The sequence below is a fragment of the Anas acuta genome, chromosome 19 (assembly GCF_963932015.1).
Source record: "Anas acuta chromosome 19, bAnaAcu1.1, whole genome shotgun sequence".
NCBI lineage: Eukaryota > Metazoa > Chordata > Aves > Anseriformes > Anatidae > Anas > Anas acuta.
In genome coordinates, this window is record NC_088997.1 from 1,910,464 (window position 1) to 1,931,222 (window position 20,759).

The 20,759-nt window shown below is 43.8% G+C and overlaps 1 protein-coding gene across 3 annotated transcripts in view; it reads left to right on the top strand.

Moving 5' to 3' along the window:
- ACACA (acetyl-CoA carboxylase alpha) overlaps positions 1-20,759 on the top strand; it is a 93,643-nt gene that overhangs the window by 25,579 nt on the left and 47,305 nt on the right. The window contains exons 19-30 of one of the 3 annotated variants that reach the window (XM_068655943.1): positions 1,634-1,657; positions 4,261-4,404; positions 5,043-5,139; positions 6,472-6,579; positions 8,614-8,670; positions 8,992-9,036; positions 11,740-11,781; positions 12,303-12,518; positions 13,039-13,194; positions 14,737-14,940; positions 16,910-17,065; positions 17,681-17,827. In XM_068655943.1, coding sequence (XP_068512044.1) covers positions 1,634-1,657; positions 4,261-4,404; positions 5,043-5,139; positions 6,472-6,579; positions 8,614-8,670; positions 8,992-9,036; positions 11,740-11,781; positions 12,303-12,518; positions 13,039-13,194; positions 14,737-14,940; positions 16,910-17,065; positions 17,681-17,827 — 1,396 coding nt within the window. The remainder of the gene's footprint in view (positions 1-1,633; positions 1,658-4,260; positions 4,405-5,042; positions 5,140-6,471; positions 6,580-8,613; positions 8,671-8,991; positions 9,037-11,739; positions 11,782-12,302; positions 12,519-13,038; positions 13,195-14,736; positions 14,941-16,909; positions 17,066-17,680; positions 17,828-20,759) is intronic. The other 2 variants (XM_068655945.1, XM_068655944.1) reach the window with 2 other exon arrangements.

Consider the following 20,759-nt stretch of genomic DNA (forward strand, 5'->3'; position numbering starts at 1 on the left):
CCCCTGCCTCGCCTCTTTTCATCACTGCAATTCTCACCAGAACCTCTTCACCTCTATCCTGAGTGGCTCGAGAGCAGTTCCTCGAGCAAGGCTGCAGGGCATTCATTTTGAGACAAAAATGCTGTTTGTTTTTTTTTTCATTTTTTATTTTTTTTTTTAGCTTTTCTGAAAGCATTCCAGGGACTGCTGCACCAGGTGTAGGAGCTGCCAGTCCTCTCCAGACTATTTTTTCCAGCTGGAGTAGATCACATGCAGCTTTCCCACCCTTTCCCAGGATAAGAAATAAATAAATCTCCACCCCTGAGGCCCTGTCCCTTTCAGTCTTAACAATAGGCTCTTCAGCACAGTGTCTCTCCCCCCAGCTCCAAATGAAATTAAATAATTTTGTTATTTACCATCAAATAGGTAAGTTTTCAGCCCAGTTTGCGCTTTCTCCTGTATGGCTTAAGGAAATCACGGGAACTTGTTCCCCCGTGAGCAATGCACCAAACACACAACCCCACAGTGAACACGACTCTCCTGTGACAAAACCAGGTTGTGAGCAGGACGTGATACAGGCAGTGTATTTAGGACCGTGACCATGGAAATACACTGGTCACTGCACACTAGGACTTCATGCCCAGTACCTTGGGGTTCTGCCTTTTTGAAGGGTGTTCAGAAGGTGGCAGGTTTGTTCTCCCACAGGTTTCTGCAGGGCAGGACCAATGTCCAGTTGCACACTCCCTGAAGCTTTGCTTTCAATCCCTTCGTGTTTGCTAATCTCTGCACAAGCCTCCCGTGTGCATGTGTGTTTTTGCAGTTTAATTTTTACTAATTTGAATGCCAGATGGCAGCAATCTCTGCATCTTGCATGGAGTGCCGTGCTACCTCGTGCTGCTGTGAGTGTAGCCAGCATGGCCAGCCTGCGCCGTCCTCGTGCTGTTGTGCCCCTCACCTCCTTCCCTGTGTGCATCGCTCAGCCCCCGTCTTCATGCAATCATCTGAAGGGGTTTGGACTGACCTTAAAAAAAAGGAACGTGCAAATTTCCCTAAAGTTAGCCTCAAGTTCTGCTTGTTCTTTCTGGTGCTCAAGGCCTCGGACGCTGAGGATGCCAAGCGCCACGTGGTGTGTCTGTGTGCGTTTGCTTTGGTACCGCGTTGTTGTGGGAGCCACCGTGGGGGCTGCTGCTTGATGTGGTGGTTTGGCAAGGAGGATTTGGCTTCGTTTTCTGGACCTGGTGTTCCCACGGACTGCTGTCACCTCTTGCATCTGCGCTGCTCTTCTGCCAGGGGGGGCAGGCTCCCCGCCTGGTCCTGCTTGGGGAGCTCACGTGGTGTACGCACAGGGCTGGAAGGTGGTGCGATCAAAGAGATGCTGTAGAGGTGCAGGTGCCTTGCAACCCCAGTTCCTGGTATGTATTATCTGCATGGCACGTGCATGGCCTGTGCTTCTCCCCATGGCAGGCGAGGTCAGGTGGTGGGTGCCTTCTCAGGGTCAGTGACAGGGAGTCCTGCCGAATACCTGCTGGTTGATGACAAATTTGGGTTCAGTTAACTGTAAACTTGTTGCTGGGCTGTGTATCAGCTCGATGATAGTTCTTGATGATGGCTTTCACTAACCAATCTGTAACTAACTGTGGTTGTTTGATTACAGAGGGAACATCCCCACGCTAAACAGGTATGGTACTCGTCATCTTTTAAAATTTGAAAAGAAAGACTAGAACAAATAGCCTAATACTTACTGTTTTAACATGTTTTGTTTTAGTACCCTTCTCTTCACTTGGGAAGCTCTCAAACATAACTCTTTTTTCCTTCCCTTTTCCTCTCCCTTTGTTTAAAACATGTTTTCAGCTTTCCTTTATCCTTTAAAAGCAGCTTTGCATGCAGCAATCTTTCCAATTAAATTTGCCAGGTGACTCGGTTCACCTGCAGTACGATACACAGCTCTTTTTTGGGTCTCTCCTGTTTGGAAGTGGATTCCCAGCTGCTGACCCTCTGGTAGGGTGTCCCAGTGAAAGAGGGGTTTGCTTCTAGCTGGTAGCATACCTGTTGCTGCTCTGGTTTCTTGCAACTAGCTTAGAATTTGTCGAGGCTGTCTCACCTCTCTCGTGCCATAGATGAATCTACATCTCAAACAGCTGACAGCATGTTTTGTTGTGTTTTGGATGCTAATTTTTCCTCCCATGTCTCAGTTGGAAAGTATTTCTTGTTTTAAATAATACATGAAAAATGTCTGCTGTCTTTCTGTTTAGTTACTGTTCTGTGATATTTTTTGTATTAGTTGTAAGAAATGTACACCAAGGCATGTCCTGAAAAATGTTTCTCTTTCAAAACATGAATACCTATTATTTATTACAGCTTACAAGCCTATTTAGGGTAAAATAGTAAAAATGGGCTTGAAAGTCTCATGGGTCTTAATCAGAGATAAATTACGAAAACACGGAGTGACTTTAACCACGGAGAGCTATTAATCACACCGATGATACTTTAGACTGCTAACAGTATACTTAGGGCCATGTCACAATGCTTTGCTCTATATGAAAGGAAAAAAGACTTAATAAAGGCAGGAAAAGCAGTGTCAGCAGTCCAAACAGAAGTTTGGTGCTGGGTCTGTGCTGACCGCAGTGCCACAACCAGCTCGAACGGGCCCTGCCGTGCTGCTGGCGGCTGCTCAGCGCAGCAGATGAGCACCTTGTGTCTTCAGGAGCTGTAAATCAAGCAGGTGCTGTGCCGAATCAGTGCCCTGATGCCTTCCCGTTACCTCCTGCCTACTGTGGCACCAGCTGGGGAGGCTGAAGGCTGACTTTGGTAACATCTTCCTGTGCCCTGGGGAGAAGGCAGCAAGGGAAGGAGCTGCCGTGAGCCAGCTCGGCTCTCCTCTCACAGCAAGCCTGGAAGTCTCACCGTGCTGCAGGGAGCTTTTGAAGTAGGCCCCTCCGTGAATTCAGATGAGTCTGGGGAGCCCAGTTCAGAAATTAGAAATAATTATTGCCCCTTACTACAGAGAAGGCAGAACTCAGCTCCAGGAGGCAGAGGAAGGGTGCCCGGTTAGCTGCAGCTCGCCTTGTGCAGGCTGCGTGAGGAGCTGCCTCTGCTTGGCTAGACCACGCTGTTGTGGGTCTGTAAGGAAAACAAATAAAAATACCCAGAACAGCACGAACTATTTCACAGCAGGTGTTTGCTGCCAGAGCCACTGAAGTGTAGGAGAGGTCGGCGAGACTTCAATCCGCCCAGGACCTTGCCCTCTCCCAGGGAAGGAGCTGACCATGGCAGGGAGCTGTGTAAAGAGAAGGAAGCCACTCTCACTTCGTGCCCTCCTCTGCCTTTGTGTAGGTTGTCCCAGTCCTCACTTAGCTAAGGAACGGGTCCTGTGTGAGCGGTGTGGTAGCTGTGGTGCATCGCAGTGCTTGGGTAGCAGCCCTACAGGCACGAGTACCAGAACAGTAAGAGAATTACCTGGAGGGCACTGGGTTTGGAGCTCTGCCTTGCTCCATAAAATAGATGTGTTCTGTGGCCAACTGCTCATATTTAAAAGCTGCTACCTTTTAGCCATCAAAACTAAGCAAAATAAAAGGGTTGCAGTATTTTCAAAGTCTATGTTAAACCATAGGGAAGAGCACGGTACTTTGGAAACTGGAAAACACCCTAATAGGACCTTATTTAGGGTAGGAGTACTAGGGTGAGACTCTAGAAAATCCTGCTGCAAGTATAGGATTTTAGAGAGGATTTTTAAGATTTTTTAAAATAGGAATTTAGTGTGCCACACTGCATCTGAGGAGTATAAATTGTAGCATGGCTAGAAAAATGGTGGAAGCAATAAGCAAATATAGCTTAGTGCACTTCGACCTAATTTGTAAAGATGCACTAAAGCTTTGAAGTGTCAAAAATCTTTCTTGCTTAGTTCAGTATTCCACACGTAAAGCAAAATCTGCACATATAGGAGGAAAAATGCATTCAGCTTTGCAGTCGTAATTCACCTGTCATCAATAAACTCCCTTTAGAAGCACTTGTTCCAAAGGTTTGTAACATTATTTCCCACCTTTTCCTGTTCCTGTACGTCTGGGAGGACGTCCAGGTAAGAGCATCAGTGGCACCAGACACACGCCAGCACTGCAGGGCCGCAGGAGAAGGCAGCCCAGCAGGTCTGGCGTGCTGGGAATCTGACAAACCCTGCCACAGTTACACGGGATAAGCAGCCACAATTAAGTGGCCAAAGCAAACGAATGTGCTCAGATGTTTTTCCTCTGCCACTGACTGTCACCTTCTTGCATTGCCGTTTAGAATGTCCTTCTCTTCCAACCTCAACCACTACGGGATGGTCCACGTCGCCAGCGTGAGTGACGTGCTGCTGGACAACTCCTTCACCCCGCCGTGCCAGCGGATGGGTGGAATGGTTTCCTTCCGCACCTTCGAAGATTTTGTCAGGTACGTGGGGAAGGGGGACGGCTCTTTGTGTCACCAGCTTCCTAGGCGGGCCCAAAGGGAACCGAGCAAAACCTTTGCCACTATCTAGAGTTGGGTTTGGAGTGGTCCCAAGCTCGTTTGTTAAGCTTTTGGAGTGTCAGGTGGTTGTCTGTTTGGATGCCCTCATCTGTCCCAATGAGATAACTCAAAGTTTCAGGCTGCTGGGAGAGCACTTTGCAGCCGGAGGGATCAGCATCTTGAATTTCTGCTGACTGGAGACCATTTGCAAACATGCTGATTTCCAGGGCTCTTGTTCATGCATATATATGTGGGAGGATGGTTCCTTTATGCTTTCAACCTCTTCGGGGTAGGCAAAAAAACAAAACCAACCAAACAGCAGAGCTCCTCGCAGTCAGGAGTGCCTGCAACCATACGATCTGTGGCGATGTGACGAGTGTTTGAAGATCTAGGCTCTGCTTTTGTTTGAGGGGTGGAGGAGGTACTGCCTCCTCATCGTTTGAGTTTCAGTCCTGCAAAGAGAAGGAGTACTTTCCCCTCCCTCCCCCCTTACCAGTGTGATTTGTGGATTTTAGTGCCGTATGCTTGCAGTGAGCCAGCAGCAGTGTGTTTGTGACTAATACTTCTCTGGTGTATTTCAGAATCTTTGATGAAGTGATGAGTTGTTTCTGCGACTCTCCTCCCCAGAGCCCAACCTTCCCTGAAGCTGGCCATGCTTCCTTGTATGATGAAGACAAGGTACAGTATTTTTTCTCTCTTGAGGTTGCTCTCGGTTTGGAAATGGACGGCGTGCAGAATGCTGCAATGACTGCAGGCGAGATACTTTTCACTTGTTGGAGTGCTGGAAGCAGGAGTTAAGAGCTTTATGTATTTATGTATGTGATTTGTTTGCTTGTTCACAGCAGGTGAATAAAAGTAGGTGGCCATTTCCTGACTCTGTTCTAAAGCTACATCCACATTTCTTATTCTCCATGTAAATTCAGAGTGTTGCTTTTAACCTCAGCAGAATTCCTGGCTCTGTGGCAGTGTTACTGAGAGTTTAGGCCATGAGTAGGTCTCCAGGCCTTCTCTGTGCCTTGCTGTACTGAACTACGTGTGCTGCAGCCTTTACTTTAAGTCTGACTTGCTGTGTTTTCTGTCTTACACTCTTCCTAGTCACTTTACATTCGGATTCTTCCTACTCCTCTGCCTCTTAGAACTGTTTTTAGGAGGAAAAGGAGAGTGAACCCCCTACAATTTCTGCACTGATGCGGAGAGCAGGTGCAGAGGAAACAGATGGTTTTAAATCCTTGGTGACAGAAGAAGTGCTGTCCTTAGTGACACAGGTAGCTGCTCCACTGCTCCGTCCTGCCTCCCAGCAGCTGGAAGCTCTGCTGGAATGCCGTCTGTGTTCAGAACAGGGCTCAGTTTAAAACTTACCCATTGCTCTTGATGTGTATAAATACTGTAGCCTTATTTGAGAATATTACCGTCAGCCGCAATGTCTGTCTCTTTACCTCCCCCTCACCTCACCAAGGAAAATTTCCTGTTCGTATTCACTTTTTCAGAGTTAACTGCAAGATCTTGAATACTGAATTTGTCATTTCTTGAAGCTTGAATGTAATTGATGCTTCCACATTATTTCATTTTATAGTAGATAGGAAAACACACAATGTTTTGCTCTTACACTTTGAATTTGCCTAATTTCATTACCTTTCGAGATGCCGAAGTCCTCTTATGCCCTGCCTGTACTGCATCTCATAAAGAGAGGCCCTGACCCTGCATTCTTTTTGCATCCAAATGAAGCACACTTGAGTTTGCCAAGTCAGATGTGACCATCAGAATTGGATCCTCTGAAGCTGCTGTTTGTGGACGTTAACACTTACTGCTGTGAAATTATGAATCCGTGAGGCTGCTTGGTCAAGGATGTTCCCTCGTATTTTTCCTGACTTTAGAGCAAGCTCTGCTGGAGTCGTTCCTTTCCTATGGGACCCATGTTTTAGAGTTGTGTTTGAGGAGCCTCTTTTGACAATGCCTACTTGTTATGCTGTTAACAATTTATTTATGGAGGGTATTTTCTTTAAATTGCAGGCCGCCCGTGAGGAGCCCATTCACATTCTTAATGTTGCTATTAAAACTGACAGCGATGTTGATGATGATGGGCTGGCAGCCATGTTCAGGGAGTTCACACAGAGCAAGGTAAGTCCCCTCAATTCTCTCTCTCCAGAACACCTAACTGCACAGGACGGCTCGCTCTGCTTTGGGAAAAGTCAGCATTCTCCTCAGATACTTTTTTCCGAAGTGAATAAATAAATACAGCAGTTACATTCTTAATTTATCCTATCTAAAATCTTACCACTTATTTGACTGGATGTAGCTACACCCATCTGAAGCCTCCAGGGTAGGCCATGAAAAAAACACACAACAAGCTGTGTTTCTCTTTGCTGTTCTTAATGGTCCGTGCTAATCCATCAGCTCAGGACTTTTTTCCCTTTTGATTTGTGATAGGCTAAGAGACCTTAAAGGATTTAAATGCATCAGGTGGTGTTTCTGTCACAAGGTGGAGTTGATTTGGTATGTTTTGTCGCTCCTTCATAAAAGCATGGGGTTCCCTTCCGAGTACCAAGAGTTAGTCCTGTGGTCACTTGTGAGGAAGCCTGTGCTGGGGACAGCCTCTGTGTCCACTCTGCCCTCTAGTGCCTGCCTTCACTTGCTTTTCCTCGCTGGTACAAAGAACTCAGAGCTTGTTGCTATGAATAGCACACCAGGCAGTGGGACCTGCTGCACCCACGGCACCTGAAACGGCTCTGGGAGCACTGAGAGGCTTTTTCCTAACTTCACTTCCCATTGTGGGAGGGGGTAATACATCTGCAGAAAGGAGGGGTTCCAAAATGGGACTTGTTTCTACTCGGCTTCAGCAGCTTCCTGTCTCTTTAAGCAAAGAAAATAATCAAATATAAAAATTAAAACTAGTTCTGCTTTTCATCTGCTTGATCATGCTCCAGGCGTTTTATGGGAGGGGATAAAAGGAAAGGAATAAAAAAAAAAATCCAAAACACATTAAACTATCAAATAGGTTGATCCAAATTGTCCAAATAATCTTCTAGTCCCAGCATGTTGTGTGTGTTTTTTTTAATAGAAATTAGGATCATATACTTGTAAATGACTTGTGGAGGAGATTGAGGCAGTCAGTGTAAATGGAGTTTCTCCAGGTGCTGATGGCTAATCGCTCTGTAATAGCTGTGGACTTGCTGTGAGACCCACATTATTACGATGTAATCAGAATCCTGTTGCTATGCTGTTATTGTCTGCCACTTGTGGAATTTTAAAAGCAATGACAATTTTTGCTTTTTAAATCATGGCATTATTAAAGTTATTTTCTTCCTCTTGCCATGAATATCGGCACTGATGCTCATTTTCAAAGGGCTTAACCTTAGTAAAACATTTCAGTCTGTGCCGAAAGGGGTTGTTTTGTTCCTGGTCTGGCTGAGCTCTTGCTTCTTTTTTGTTCTTCTTCTTTTCTATTTCGTTTGGTTTTCAATTGGAAAAAGGAGGAGAAAGGAAAAAGTTTTACAAAGAGGGGCAAAACTACCATTTTTAACATTTAGAAAAGAGCAGTGATGTGGCAAATACTGATGGCACCGTTCATTTGAAATGTGGCCGTATGGAATTTGTTCAAGAAGTAACCAGAATGGGCATTCGCTGGTAGATCTGTAAACTACATAAAACTTACAGTTCATCACCTTTGTAATACTGACACATCCGTCCTTTGGTCAGGGTTGTTGGTGTGCTGTTTGTGCCAAAGTCAAGTATGTGGTCCGTGCTTTCTTGGGTCAGTTCCTATCATTTCCCATGGCCTTACCTTGTGTTCTCTTCAGAAAGTAATCTTTGCAGAAAAAAGGCAACAACTTTGGCAAATGAATGAGAGGATGTCCTGCAAGACTTGCAACTAATTCTTCTGCGTAACTTGTTAGCAAGGATCAGCTGGAAGACTTTGTCCTTGTAATTTGGTTACTTAGCTCTTCAGCTTTGATATATTTACTTGTGTGTGCTGCCACACAATCATCAGGTGAGGAATTGTAGCTATGAGTAGACCAAAATGGACTGAAAACTTAACAGCAGAGATGCAGAAGGATCTGTAGAGCTTCTGTAGTTTACAGAAAACTTTCATGTGTTTTTGCTATGTTCCTTTCTGTTGATCTCAGTCTCCCTTCCTTCTTTGCCCTTTTGCAGAAATCGGTCCTGATTGAACACGGGATTCGGAGACTGACTTTCCTTGTAGCACAAAAGGTATTGTCGTATCCCTCATGCTGCTCAGCACTCTTTGGTTACTGGCTCATAATGGCACCACCGTTTGTTGTATTTTTCATAAATTAAATACTTTGTTAACTATACTTAGTTCTGACTTCACTGGTTTTGTTCTCTAAAATTTGAAATTGTTTTGATGAATTTGCTTAAGAAAATTAATTTACAATTGTAAACAATCTTGGCACCTCTTGTATTCTTGAATTAATTCATTTTTGATTTTCATTCTAATTGCTAGCTTTCTTCTGCTTTTTTTTTCTTTTTTTTTTTTTTTTTCTTCCTGTGTTTGTGTGTTTCGCTTGTAAGGACTTCAGGAAACAGGTCAACTGTGAGGTGGATCAGAGATTTCATGTAAGTAAAAAAAGGGTCTAGAACATGGTGGTATTCTTGGTCTGAGGCCAAGAGACACGTAAGTGACTCTGGGCTTCTCGTTTGTTTCTTAGTCAGGCATTTGATGGCAACACTGGTGTCAGAGTTAAGTGAAGTGTTTAAATGCAGGAGTGGGCCTCTTGCATTCAGTGGGCCACTCACATGCTGAAGTGTCTCTCATTATCTGACTAACCCCATGACTGACACATTGGTAAAGATCTTCATTGTTTCAATATTGTTCTGTATTCGAAAATGTAATTAGAAAAATTTGTATTTCGTACCTAGCGTGGTGATTTCCTTAGTCTTCTTACTGATTTTAAAATAGCTCAGAGGAGTGATTGAAGTGACTTGCTAAATTTTGCATAATGACTTAGTGCAGGGGAATACATCTGGTGCTTTTGCTGCTATGAGTTACTTCTTTCCCCTGGGTTTGGCATTGATGGGGGTTAGTTTGGCCCTGTTTTCAAGGTGGCAGTGTAAAGCATAAACAGGGTTTTCATCCCCTCTGTACCTGTTTTACAACTCTGGAGGTTGTAAGGAGTCTTGAAAGTGCAAGAAATTCTTCCTGTGCTTACCAAACCTGGTTTAGCCAGCGTGTCGCTGCGTGGGAGTCCTTGGCAATGGTGCAGATGCAGATGGGTATTGATGAGCAGCTTGGGGAGGAAACTGGCCTCCTTGGAGAAGTGTTGGGACCCTAAGCCAGAAACGCCAACCTGAGATGGGAAAAAAGGAAGTTTCAGAGAACTGAATTGATATGTGGATAATACAAACTGTGAATAAGCTCTGTAGCACGTATCAGCCATCAGACTTTACCCGAGTCAGATCTCTTTGCCCTGAGCTGCCGCGTGGTGCCAGGCGCTGTCAGGATGCTCCTGGCTCCTCAGGCAGAGGACACGCCGTGGTGTGTCGGCTGTTTGCAAAGTTCCTGGAGTACCTCTGGGGTCCTTAGTGAGTGTCAGTCTTTATTACTATCTCCTATTCTATTCCACTTATTACTGGACCAACTATTAACTTAGCTAGGGCCTGGGCTAGGGTTTGTTTTTGTTTTAATTACAGTCTATATAATTAGTTCCCAGCATGTTGAGGTAATAGAGAGTTGCTCCAGCAAGCTTCCAATTTCCTCATCTCATTAGGTTTTTAACGTGATTATTAGTATAATAATCAACTATGATGATTTCTGTTGTAGCTTTTCACATTCTGCGATTTGCAGGGTGTCTTGATTGGCTAATTTAGGCAAATTATTTTGATTGTCTTGATGATGGTTGGTTGATTAGAACACAGCAGGGGTATAATTCTTCTGCCTAGGAAATGGAGCACTCTTTTGGATTTTGGTACCAGAGCACCGAGAATTTTTGTGTGTGTGCACATCTAATTATTATATTTGCCCACAACACCAGTCAAATGCCTTGAAAGCAATTACATTAGGGATAGAATGAGCATGGACGACGTTAGGAGAAATTAGCAGCATGCAGGGGGCGTACAGGTAGGAGGGATTTGGAAGAGAGAGGAGGAACATGAAGTGTCCTCTGCGTGCTGGTTCGGTCAGAGCACAGCCGATCCTTGCGGCCTCACCTCTGTGCCTGTTGCCTGAACTTTCAGGCAGGTTTTCCTGAACTGCTGCCTAGCCTGAAAGGCACACTGCAGTCAAACACAGGTTGTTTTGTTCAGCTGAGAGCTATCAGGTGACTTTCTGGGGACTGCTTTTTATTGGAGGTAAAGATGATTTACTAGGTGGTCACTTCCAGCCTTAAAAGCTGTGTTGCTCAGTGGAGCCTTATATCCTGTCATTATTCACTGGTTGCACTGAGCCCAGCTGGGGTTGCTGTCCTTCATTGGCAGTGAAAATGTGACATCAGGTCAGATGCCTTCTTCTTCAGGTCAGATACCTTCTCAATAAGTTCTGGCCAGTTGTGTGTGCTCTTTCCTCTCACCTTTAGCATAGATGGCTGGTATTCTCGTGTCAGTACAAAGCATTCGTAAAAGTTCCTCCACCCAGTGAAAGTAATTCCACAGAACTGAAGGGCTTTGCTTGGATGGAACTGGAGGGGATAGGTAGGAGGATGCTGTGTAGTCTTGTTATCTTCTAAGACATGCAGTGCACCGCAGAAGGATGTAAACCCTTTGCAATTTGGTAGGATTTTATCTGTGCAATAGAACAGCAGAGAAACCTAATCATATTTGTGTGATTTTTGTAGACTGCTGTTTAATACACGAGTATAAAGTTATTTTATTACAATTCATTATTTTCCTTGGGAAGATAATATTTCTAGCAGTAAAGATATAAAGAGAGCTATTGAATACAGATCATTGTTTTGTGTACATCAGCTTACATTATAGGGTGTTAATACCATTGTGCATCTCCCAAACATTTCCACAACAACTGTAATGATCACAGAACTAGAAGTTTCGCACTACTGTGTCTGGACAGTTCCATCTTACTGTCTGTTGGCAATTGACGAGAATAATCAAAAGCCAGTCAGGTAGCATCTATTGTATTGGCAGTGAAGACGGGTCTAAACTACCTCTGCTGCCTTGTTGAGGGTAACTTGATTTTCCACCACTCGGTGATGTTGAAAAAGTAGCTTGGAACAACTTCTGTTACCTCCTCTGCTGTGGTGCTACTGCAGATCTGATCAAATGGCTTGCTTTGGGGGGACTAACGTCATTATTTTTATTTTTAAACAGAGAGAATTTCCAAAGTTCTTCACGTTCCGTGCCCGGGATAAGGTAGGTTGGACATCCTAAAACTTTTTCTCTAAGCATTCACTCTATCCTTCCCTCCCATGGCTGTTCAGTGCCAGTCTAAGAGGGGGCTACGTCAGCCCAGCCTCACTGCGTGGTGTGGTATCATCTCCTTCCCACACACAGCAAGAGGTGTCGGTAACAATGAGGAGTCTCTGGTAATGTAGGATAAAAATTCACACATTTGGAAGCCTGACTTGAAGCTTCCGTTTTGTGGATTTTATTGGCAGTGTAACAAGGGAGGTTAAGAAGCTGGTTCAATACCAAAATTACTGCCTTCTGTGAAAAAGGAGTTCTTGGGAGAATGAGCTTGAGAATTTGCTGTCTTGCAGTTTGTGTTCTACTCCCAGCATTTCAACAATTTCTTTTGAATTTTTAGCCTTTTGGTTAAATATGAAATTTTATTATTGTTATTGTCTAGATTTCCCCATCCTCAGCATTCCACCTTGTTAACCCACCCTCCTCTTTTACATCCTTTCTTTCCTGTATGTGCTGGGGGCCTCCAGTTTGAAGAAGATAGGATCTACCGGCATCTGGAGCCAGCTCTGGCTTTCCAGCTGGAGCTGAACAGGATGAGAAACTTCGACCTCACTGCCATCCCATGTGCCAACCATAAGATGCACCTCTACCTGGGAGCAGCGAAAGTGGAAGTAGGAACAGAGGTGACAGACTACCGGTTCTTCGTGAGGGCTATCATAAGGCATTCCGACCTGGTTACCAAGGTGAGTTTTGTCACCCTGTGCAATTTTTCTTTCCAAGACAGCCTATGAAACTCTGTAAATCGGTGCAGAAATCTGCCTGAAAACACATTGCGTGCACAGAGCACTGTACATGGGTGCCCTCTCTTTGCTCACGCTGGCTCTACAGGAGCATGTCTTCAGAGACCTGCTATTCCTGTGCCTCAGGGAGATATTTCTTTGGCCCAGTGGGCAGTCAGCAATCCTTGCGTTTTGAGGCAGTAGTTGTTTCCTTGTGTTCCTCCTGCCCTACTGCAGTAAGAATTTGCCCTGCCCTGGTTCGTATTTATGCTGACCTGAGCAGGTCGGCTGGGTCTGTGCATCCAGGGGGTGGGAGTGAGACTGGCTCTGCAACTGTCATTGCTCTGATTGAAGGTTGCACATCCTGCTGAAACTGATGTTGCCTATTTTCTCAGTCAGGTCCTTCTGCAGTTTTTTAAATGTTGTTTACTTGGGCTGTGATTTTTGAGTAGAAAGTAAATTATTTGTTGACAATGTCTGGCAGGAAGCCTCCTTTGAGTATCTGCAAAATGAGGGAGAGCGATTGCTTTTGGAAGCCATGGATGAGCTGGAGGTGGCATTTAATAACACCAACGTGCGCACTGACTGCAATCACATCTTCTTAAATTTTGTGCCTACTGTCATCATGGACCCATCAAAGGTATGGCCTCTTCTCCAGCCCTGAAGTGTTTGTTCTTCTTGGGCTTAACTCACCGGAATGAAATGGCTGTTTGTTGTCTTCTTATGCTAGCCTCTGGGTAGAGCTAGTAGTTTATGTTACTACTGGAAAGAAACAGAGTAATGCCACGGGTTAACCTTGGGTCTGTTGGGATAGTTTTGCAAGCCTTTTAGGTAAAAAGAGCTTTTAATACCTGTAGTGTTTGCAAAAACTACTTCTGTTGGTTTTTGTTTTTTCTTTTTTTGATGTGATGGATTGAAATAGATACCTTAGGTGGATTATTTTTTTTTAATAATGGAATTTAAATTAAATTTTAGAATGTTAAAAATGTATTTTTGTAGTTCAGCATTTAATTGTAGTACATACTGGTAACAAATACATTCCAGTGTATGATAGACTGAAGTCCATTTGCTGCTGAAAACATAAAGAAAGTGGAGTCATGTAATTAATGGATGTCTCTAACTAAAAATAGTCTTGACGTTGAACTGCTAACCCAACTTTTTTCAAAAGCAGAGAGAATAGATTTTGTTTTAGCTAGTTAAGGCAAACAATTAGCTTATTTTGAGTGAGAAACCTCTTTAAAAGTGAAGAAGCAGGAAAGCTTTCCTACCAATCTACGAATGACTATTAAGTGTGAGATTTTAGAAGTAGCAGTAACAATTCCTTTTTATAGGAATATCCTTTGGACAATGTAGCTCACTTCCTCTATTTAAATTAAGAACCAGTTTATCAAAAATATTTTTTTTTGTGTTTGAAACTATACTTATTTTTTCATAGCATTTTAAAAACTGCTCTGTCAGGGCATCCAGAGCCTTCAGTTCTCAGGCATTTCAGAGGAACCTGGGATATGCAGCCCCTGGAAGCCAGGAAGCCTGCAAATGTATACCGTGGCTTTTTCCTGAGCAGCTGTGGAAAAAGGACTTTTTTTGGAAAGAATGTTAAAAGCAGACTATAAATTGCCTTCTTTTAATATGCACTATTTGCCAACAGTAGTATATTACGAAGTTTAATAGAACACCAGAAGGCCAAGCTCCAAGTAGTAATTACTTTGTTGATTTAAAGCACAGTACCGCATGTGCCATGAAACATGATTATTGTGCGTATAAGTGCTACATAACTGTTTGTCAGGGATTTCACTTTCTGCATTTTGTAGTTCTTAGCTGTGAGCTATACTTGCAGGAAGAAAGGTCAATGAAGGGGAAGCAGCGGGCATGCTGTGCTTGGCTGGGGTATGAGGTGCCAGGAGGCAGAAAGGATGGGAATCCAGTGCTGGCCCTGTACCTCGGTGGTCCCTGGAATTTGAGTTGAGCTCCTGTCTGTCTCAGGGGTTGTTAGAGTGAGAACGGACGGGCCACTGGGGTTCAGGAGCAGCCCGGGACACGTGCTGTGGCTTGGAGCTTTGATCTCCTTTGCTCTGGTGCCCCTCCTGTGTGCTGCGTGCCCTGTGGAGCAGCAGGATGGAGGAGGGACAGAAGTGGTGGATGTGTCCTGAAAATGAGGGACGTTCTCCTTGTGTGTTTTAAGATTGAAGAATCTGTGCGGAGCATGGTGATGCGCTACGGGAGTCGCCTGTGGAAACTCCGCGTCCTCCAAGCCGAGCTGAAGATCAACATCAGGTTGACGCCGACTGGGAAGGCAATTCCCATTCGTCTCTTCCTGACCAACGAGTCAGGCTACTACTTGGACATCAGTCTGTACAAAGAAGTGACGGACTCCAGGACAGCACAGGTGTGCTTCCATATGGCTCCATTATTTCGGGAACAAAGTATTTGGGGGGGGGATCATGGTGTACCTGAAAAAGCTCTTCTGTGATTTGCTGTGTTTCCAGGTAATATAAAATTGCCATTCAACTTTGCCATAGAAAGGAGAATGTATCCCGAAGATAATCTTGCAAGAGGCATGCAGATGTGCAAAATGTACTAATTTTGTAAAAGTGCATGTCCTCTAATTGTTTTGCGTATACCTTGTGGTATTTGCATATCTGTTTTCCTCTGTGGCAGAGTGCTCAAAAACGCAATAGAAAAGTAATCACCGTTGATGCTCATCGTGCAGGTCATAATCCAAAATACTATTTATTATATGTTTCCCTGAATAAGTAGAGAAAAACTGTGAACTTTATTCTAAATTCTGAAGGTATAGGAAATGACTTGGGTAGGATGCTATAAAACCGTTGAAGGTGCCTTTATGTCATTTCTATTAAGCATAATAGACTCTTTTGTAACCGTTGTGGCTATTCAGGTCTTTGTGCTTTTCATGGCACAGGAATATTGTGGATAACTCAAATACTTGCATATGCTAAAACGCATGGACCATAGGATATGTGAAAAATATTTAAATACAGAAATGTTTACATCTCCCTCTCTAATAATCTCCCTGCCATGCAGTACTAGCAACAGAATAAATCACTTGGGCAGTGTTCATGTGGAAAGCAGAGTGCTGAGTCACCTTTTCTCCCCCTCTTCTCCATTTAAATTTTTTCAGCAAGCTGCCTGCCTGCACAGCCTGTCCAGTTCTGGAGATCCTAGAACAGATAGTGTCCGTATGCTTTGCTTCATTTCTGCTTTTGAGTGGAGATGAGGAAAGAAAAGGGCATTTTAATAATCTCTAGTAGCTGATCTTGACCCTCAAGTTCCATTAGTCACTTGTGAAGGTCACCTTTTCTCTTAAACTCTGCCTCTGATGAGCTCTCTGCTTTTTTAAGGGTAGAAGATTGTGCTTGTGTGTGTACAGCTTTTAGCAACTTTTCCAATATTTGATTTTTTGGGGGGGATATTAAACCAGTTCTATTTAAACATTCTACTGATAGGAATTACTTCAATTAACTGAAGTAAAAAAAAAAAAAAAAAAAGAAAAGACACCTTCAAGCTTTCTGAGCAACTTTGACAGATTTCCCCTTTGTGACTGAGGTTTATTAGGAGCAGTTTTTATCTGTATATATTTTCCTGTTTTTTCCTGATCAGCATTCTGTTAAAAACAAAACAAAACCACAAAAGAACCCCAGCAAACTAATCGTGTTGCCTCCATCAGACGTGTTTCAATTAAGCAGCATTTGTACAGTGGTGTCCCAGTTAAGCAGTGCTCTTCGTGTTTATTTCTCAGTCGAAATAGATTTCCGTCTGAGTCCTGGCTGAGTGGAATATATAGTGCCATGAAGCATGGCAGCTGATAATTCATGTTGCTACTCTGGGAAAATCTTTTAAACTTATAATATCAAAACTTCAAGCCAAATGACATATGCAAGTCTTGACCTAGCTTCCATGATCAGTCAGTGGAGATACGGATGCAGTGCTGTTCGACTCCATAAATAACAGAGTTCTCCTCTCTGCTCCTAGCTATCACAATCCATCGGCACAGATATGGTGTCAGGGGAAATACTGGTGAATGTGAAGTCATCTAAGTCACAGGCTTGTTTCTGTGGGGATGTGGCTCTGCTCACTTTGCTTTCTGCTGTGATTCGGTAATAAGTCAGTGATGCTCAGATCCATGCCGTTATGGTCCAGCACTGTCTCCAAAGGGTAGTAATGCATGATGAAGCACGGCGTTTCAGGGTCTGTGAGCATTAACATATTATATTTGTAGAGAACAGAAACAAGCCTGATCAGTCTGGAATATCCAGATGATTTTTGTTAAAATACAGATGGGATAGGTCTAAGGAACCAGCGGGTTAAATCGTAACTGGTCGTGTTTTGTGCTGCAGATTATGTTCCAGGCCTATGGGGATAAACAGGGGCCACTTCATGGGATGCTGATCAATACCCCGTACGTGACCAAGGACCTGCTTCAGTCCAAGAGATTCCAAGCACAGTCTTTAGGGACATCCTACGTCTATGACATTCCTGAGATGTTTCGGCAGGTAAGTGCCCTTTGTTAAGGCCTCCTGGTTTGTGCTAAAGTTTTGTACCTGCAGAGTGCTTCTGTCTGTTGCCATCCTTGCTTGGCAGGGAAATGAGTGGCCTCGAATGGCTATCAGTGGTTCCCCAGGGTATGTGCAACCACGGATTGATTCTGCTTTGAAAAAAAAAACAGGATTCCTTATATGCTGTTGCTGTAGATCCATTCATTAATAAATCTAACAGCAGAAGTTGAAATGTAAACCATCTTGCATTTCTTGTTTGTTCCTTTGTTTTACCACCCTGTTATCCAGCCTTTGTAGGAGGTTGGACAGTGCAGGAGTGATAGTGCCTTGGATAGGAGTCATACATTATTAAATGAGTTAATGAGTTTCAGAATTGATTGTATATCTGATTTGCTGGGTCCTGTCCTGAATCACGTAATTTGAATTATGCTAATCTGGATGAAACTGTGTTTCATAGTTTAAGTTCCAAAATAAGCGATGTCCACTGAATACTGCCAGTCAAACTGGGTGATGGGGGTGATGATTGTCATGAATACTAATTCACAGTAGATTGAATAATAAAAATGTTTGCAGATGATACTCTCAACAAAAAATTGTCTTTTCATCCTGTAGTCTTTGATTAAACTCTGGGATTCGATGAATGAACATGCATTCCTGCCAACACCACCGCTGCCGTCTGACATACTAACGTACACCGAGTTGGTGTTGGATGATCAGGGCCAGCTCGTGCACATGAACAGGCTGCCAGGAGGAAATGAGGCAAGTTGCACTTTCTTTATGACTACTTTTCTTTCCATGTCCTGCAGTATATTGTGTCTTGGGCTGGGTTTGACAATTGTAATGAAAATTTACCAGGCCAGCCACAAAATCTATTCATTCGGTCTTTCATAGATGAAGTCTCACTCTTGAAAATGGGATTTTTGTTTCATTAAAAATTAATACCTTCCATACAATGGGTATTTTAAACTCTGTAGTAAATGATGATTCCATTTCAAACCTGTTCCTATGCTATTTTTTCCTTCATAATTAAAAAGTGCTCGTTCAGCTATTCCAGGTAACTGGGGTTTATATTTGAGCAAAATATGTTTTACAAAACTAAATGGAAATGTTTTCATTTGCTTAAAAAATGAAAAACCAATTTTATGCTTTCCATTTGAATACTCACCTTGCAGTATTTGTGTAGCACACTAGCAAGGTGTGTGCAACATCCCCCTCTAGTGAATGATTTCCTTGGGACTAACAAGCTGCTAATGCTGTCAGAGTAATAGAGTTACTCCTTCGGCTCAAGCTGGACGAGGCTGTACTGTGGTCGTGGGCTTTTCCTGGTGTGTCTTTACATTAGCAAGGCAAAGATTGCAGCCTTAAAATGGCTGGAAAATAAAGAAAACTAGTAGAAGATATGTTTATTTTTTTTGTGTCCAGGCTGGGATTCCATAAGTGAACGTTTCTACAGTAATCTAACTTGGAACAGTTCTAAGTGATGGAATTGTATTTATATAAGACTTGCAAAGTTCTATTCTTACGTCAAAAATATCAAGTTTAGTGATGAGAGGAAACAGGGTTTTTAATTTATATTTACTATATGTCTCTTGTCAGGGGAAGGTTTTGAAAATAATGTTTTCAGATTGAACCTAATCAGTAAATGGTGACTATGGGAACACTACTTCCTTGTCTTTTGCTGGCCTATAGAAAAAATGTTTTAACTAGTATAATTATACATGAAACGAACAATTCCCTGCATTGTTAGTGAAAGCTGAGGCTGCGGTGCTGTGGAGGCTTATGCCATCATCTTTCTCTCTTTCTGTGCTCTCATTCAGCGTTTGAGTGGATGGTGGCTAGGGAAATAGCAAAGTCCCTCAGGGATGTAGCTCTGTTCTTGCTGAAATTACAAGCACAGAGCTGCCTGGGCATGAACATGTAGTGTTTACTCTGCCAGTATGAATACAAATAGTCTTATTATAAGAGATTCTGTACCCAAAGACCACCAAAAAAAAATTAGGAGTTTTTTTAACCCCTTGATAGACTTAGTTGTGCTCAATCCGAAAACAAATGACCTGTCCGTTGTGGTGTGTGTGGTGTTGCTACCTCGGGCACGGGTGCAGGCCCTTTGCAGGCCCTTCTGTGGCAGGTAGGCCGAGGGGTTGAGTGACTGGAAAGTAAGACAAAAGATTGTAAAACACAACGTTTTTTGGTCTGCTGAAGATCGTTTCTCGTGGAGGTATATGGCAAATTGCAACCTGCCATTGAATAACTTCCCAGAAACGAGGTGAGGGGGTGGCTGGAGGTGAAGTCCCAGCCCTGAGTTCTGTCACGGGGAAGCCCAGCAAGGTCGAACCATCCCCCAGAGCCGCTAAAAGCTGCTCGTGCTCAGCTGTCAGCCTGGCCTGTCGGCACCTAGACGAGTTACTGTAGGACCATGTGCAGCTGGAATGAGGTTTGAGGCGTTAGTATTGAATTCTGTTACCAATAGCCACTGCACACAATAGCGCTCATTCACACATGAGAGTGGTCAATCTGAGGAAGAGGTTCCAGCAGCAGGCTGAAGGACAGGTGACATTCAAGGGGTGACGAGCTGCCGAACAGATTCATTCCTCCCTGCTGCACTTCCTTTATCAGGATGAGCCGACTCTAGGCTTTTATGGTTTAATTTCGTTTGGCTGAGGAAACAAATTTTCACAAACGTGCACTCGAGTTTCTCTTCCCCGTGAAGATGGCTGCAGCGGTGGAGGAAGGGACAGGATGCTAGCTGAATGCAGGGCATGAGCCTGTCCTTTGTTAGGGCTGTAAGTGGATTCATTCTGCTTTTCTGTGATCAGTCTGCACGGCAGCAGGGCAGAGAAACACGGCATCTTATCTGCCAGGGAGCGAGGATCCTCGCAGTAATCCATCTGTGTGGCAGTAGCTGGAGGTGTTGCACAGGGAGAGGAGACATGCTGTGAGGAGCTGGAGAAACATTGTTGGTTCTGCATGTCTTCCACGCAATACGATGGTGAACCATTCTCAACACGTGGCACGTTTCGTTGGCTCTCTAAAATGAATTTGTTAGGGAGAAGTTTTGTCCTCAGGTAAATGTATTTGGCTTGGAAATGCTAAAAGCCCCTACACACTGAGTACAGGGGAGGTGATTCCCAGGGAAGGATGATTCCTACCGAGGGGAAGTTGAGGTGGCCAAGCTTTGCAGTGGCTTGCTTGGTAGCCTCAGTCCAAGTTTTCACTGCCTCAGCTTGGTCATACCCTAATACAACAGCAGTACTTTGGGGTGTTGTGAGGATAATTTAGACAAACATGTCTTAAGAGTCTTTGAATGTGTACTTGCTAAATAGGTGTTACTGTGTTACACAGCGTTTGTTCCCCCAGTTGTGGTTAGTAACACGTAATGGGCAGTGCCGATGGAGCCCGTGGCCCAGAGCTCTCACCAGAGCAGGCCCCAGGGAGCTGCCAGGTGGGAGTCTTGTTAGGAACTTTCCAAGTAAATGTAATTTTTTTCGAGCAAAAGTTGCTGATTTTCTGAATCCAAAATCTTTAGAGAGGGTACGTCGTGTATTTCTTACTAAAGAGGAAATTTCTGACTGTCATAAATAGAGCTGCTGTTTAGTGCATTCGGGCTCCTATTACTGTTCTGCGTGGTTTAGATCACAGACTCAACCACATTCCCCCCACTCAGACTATTCCCTCGTGCAAGTGAGAGCCT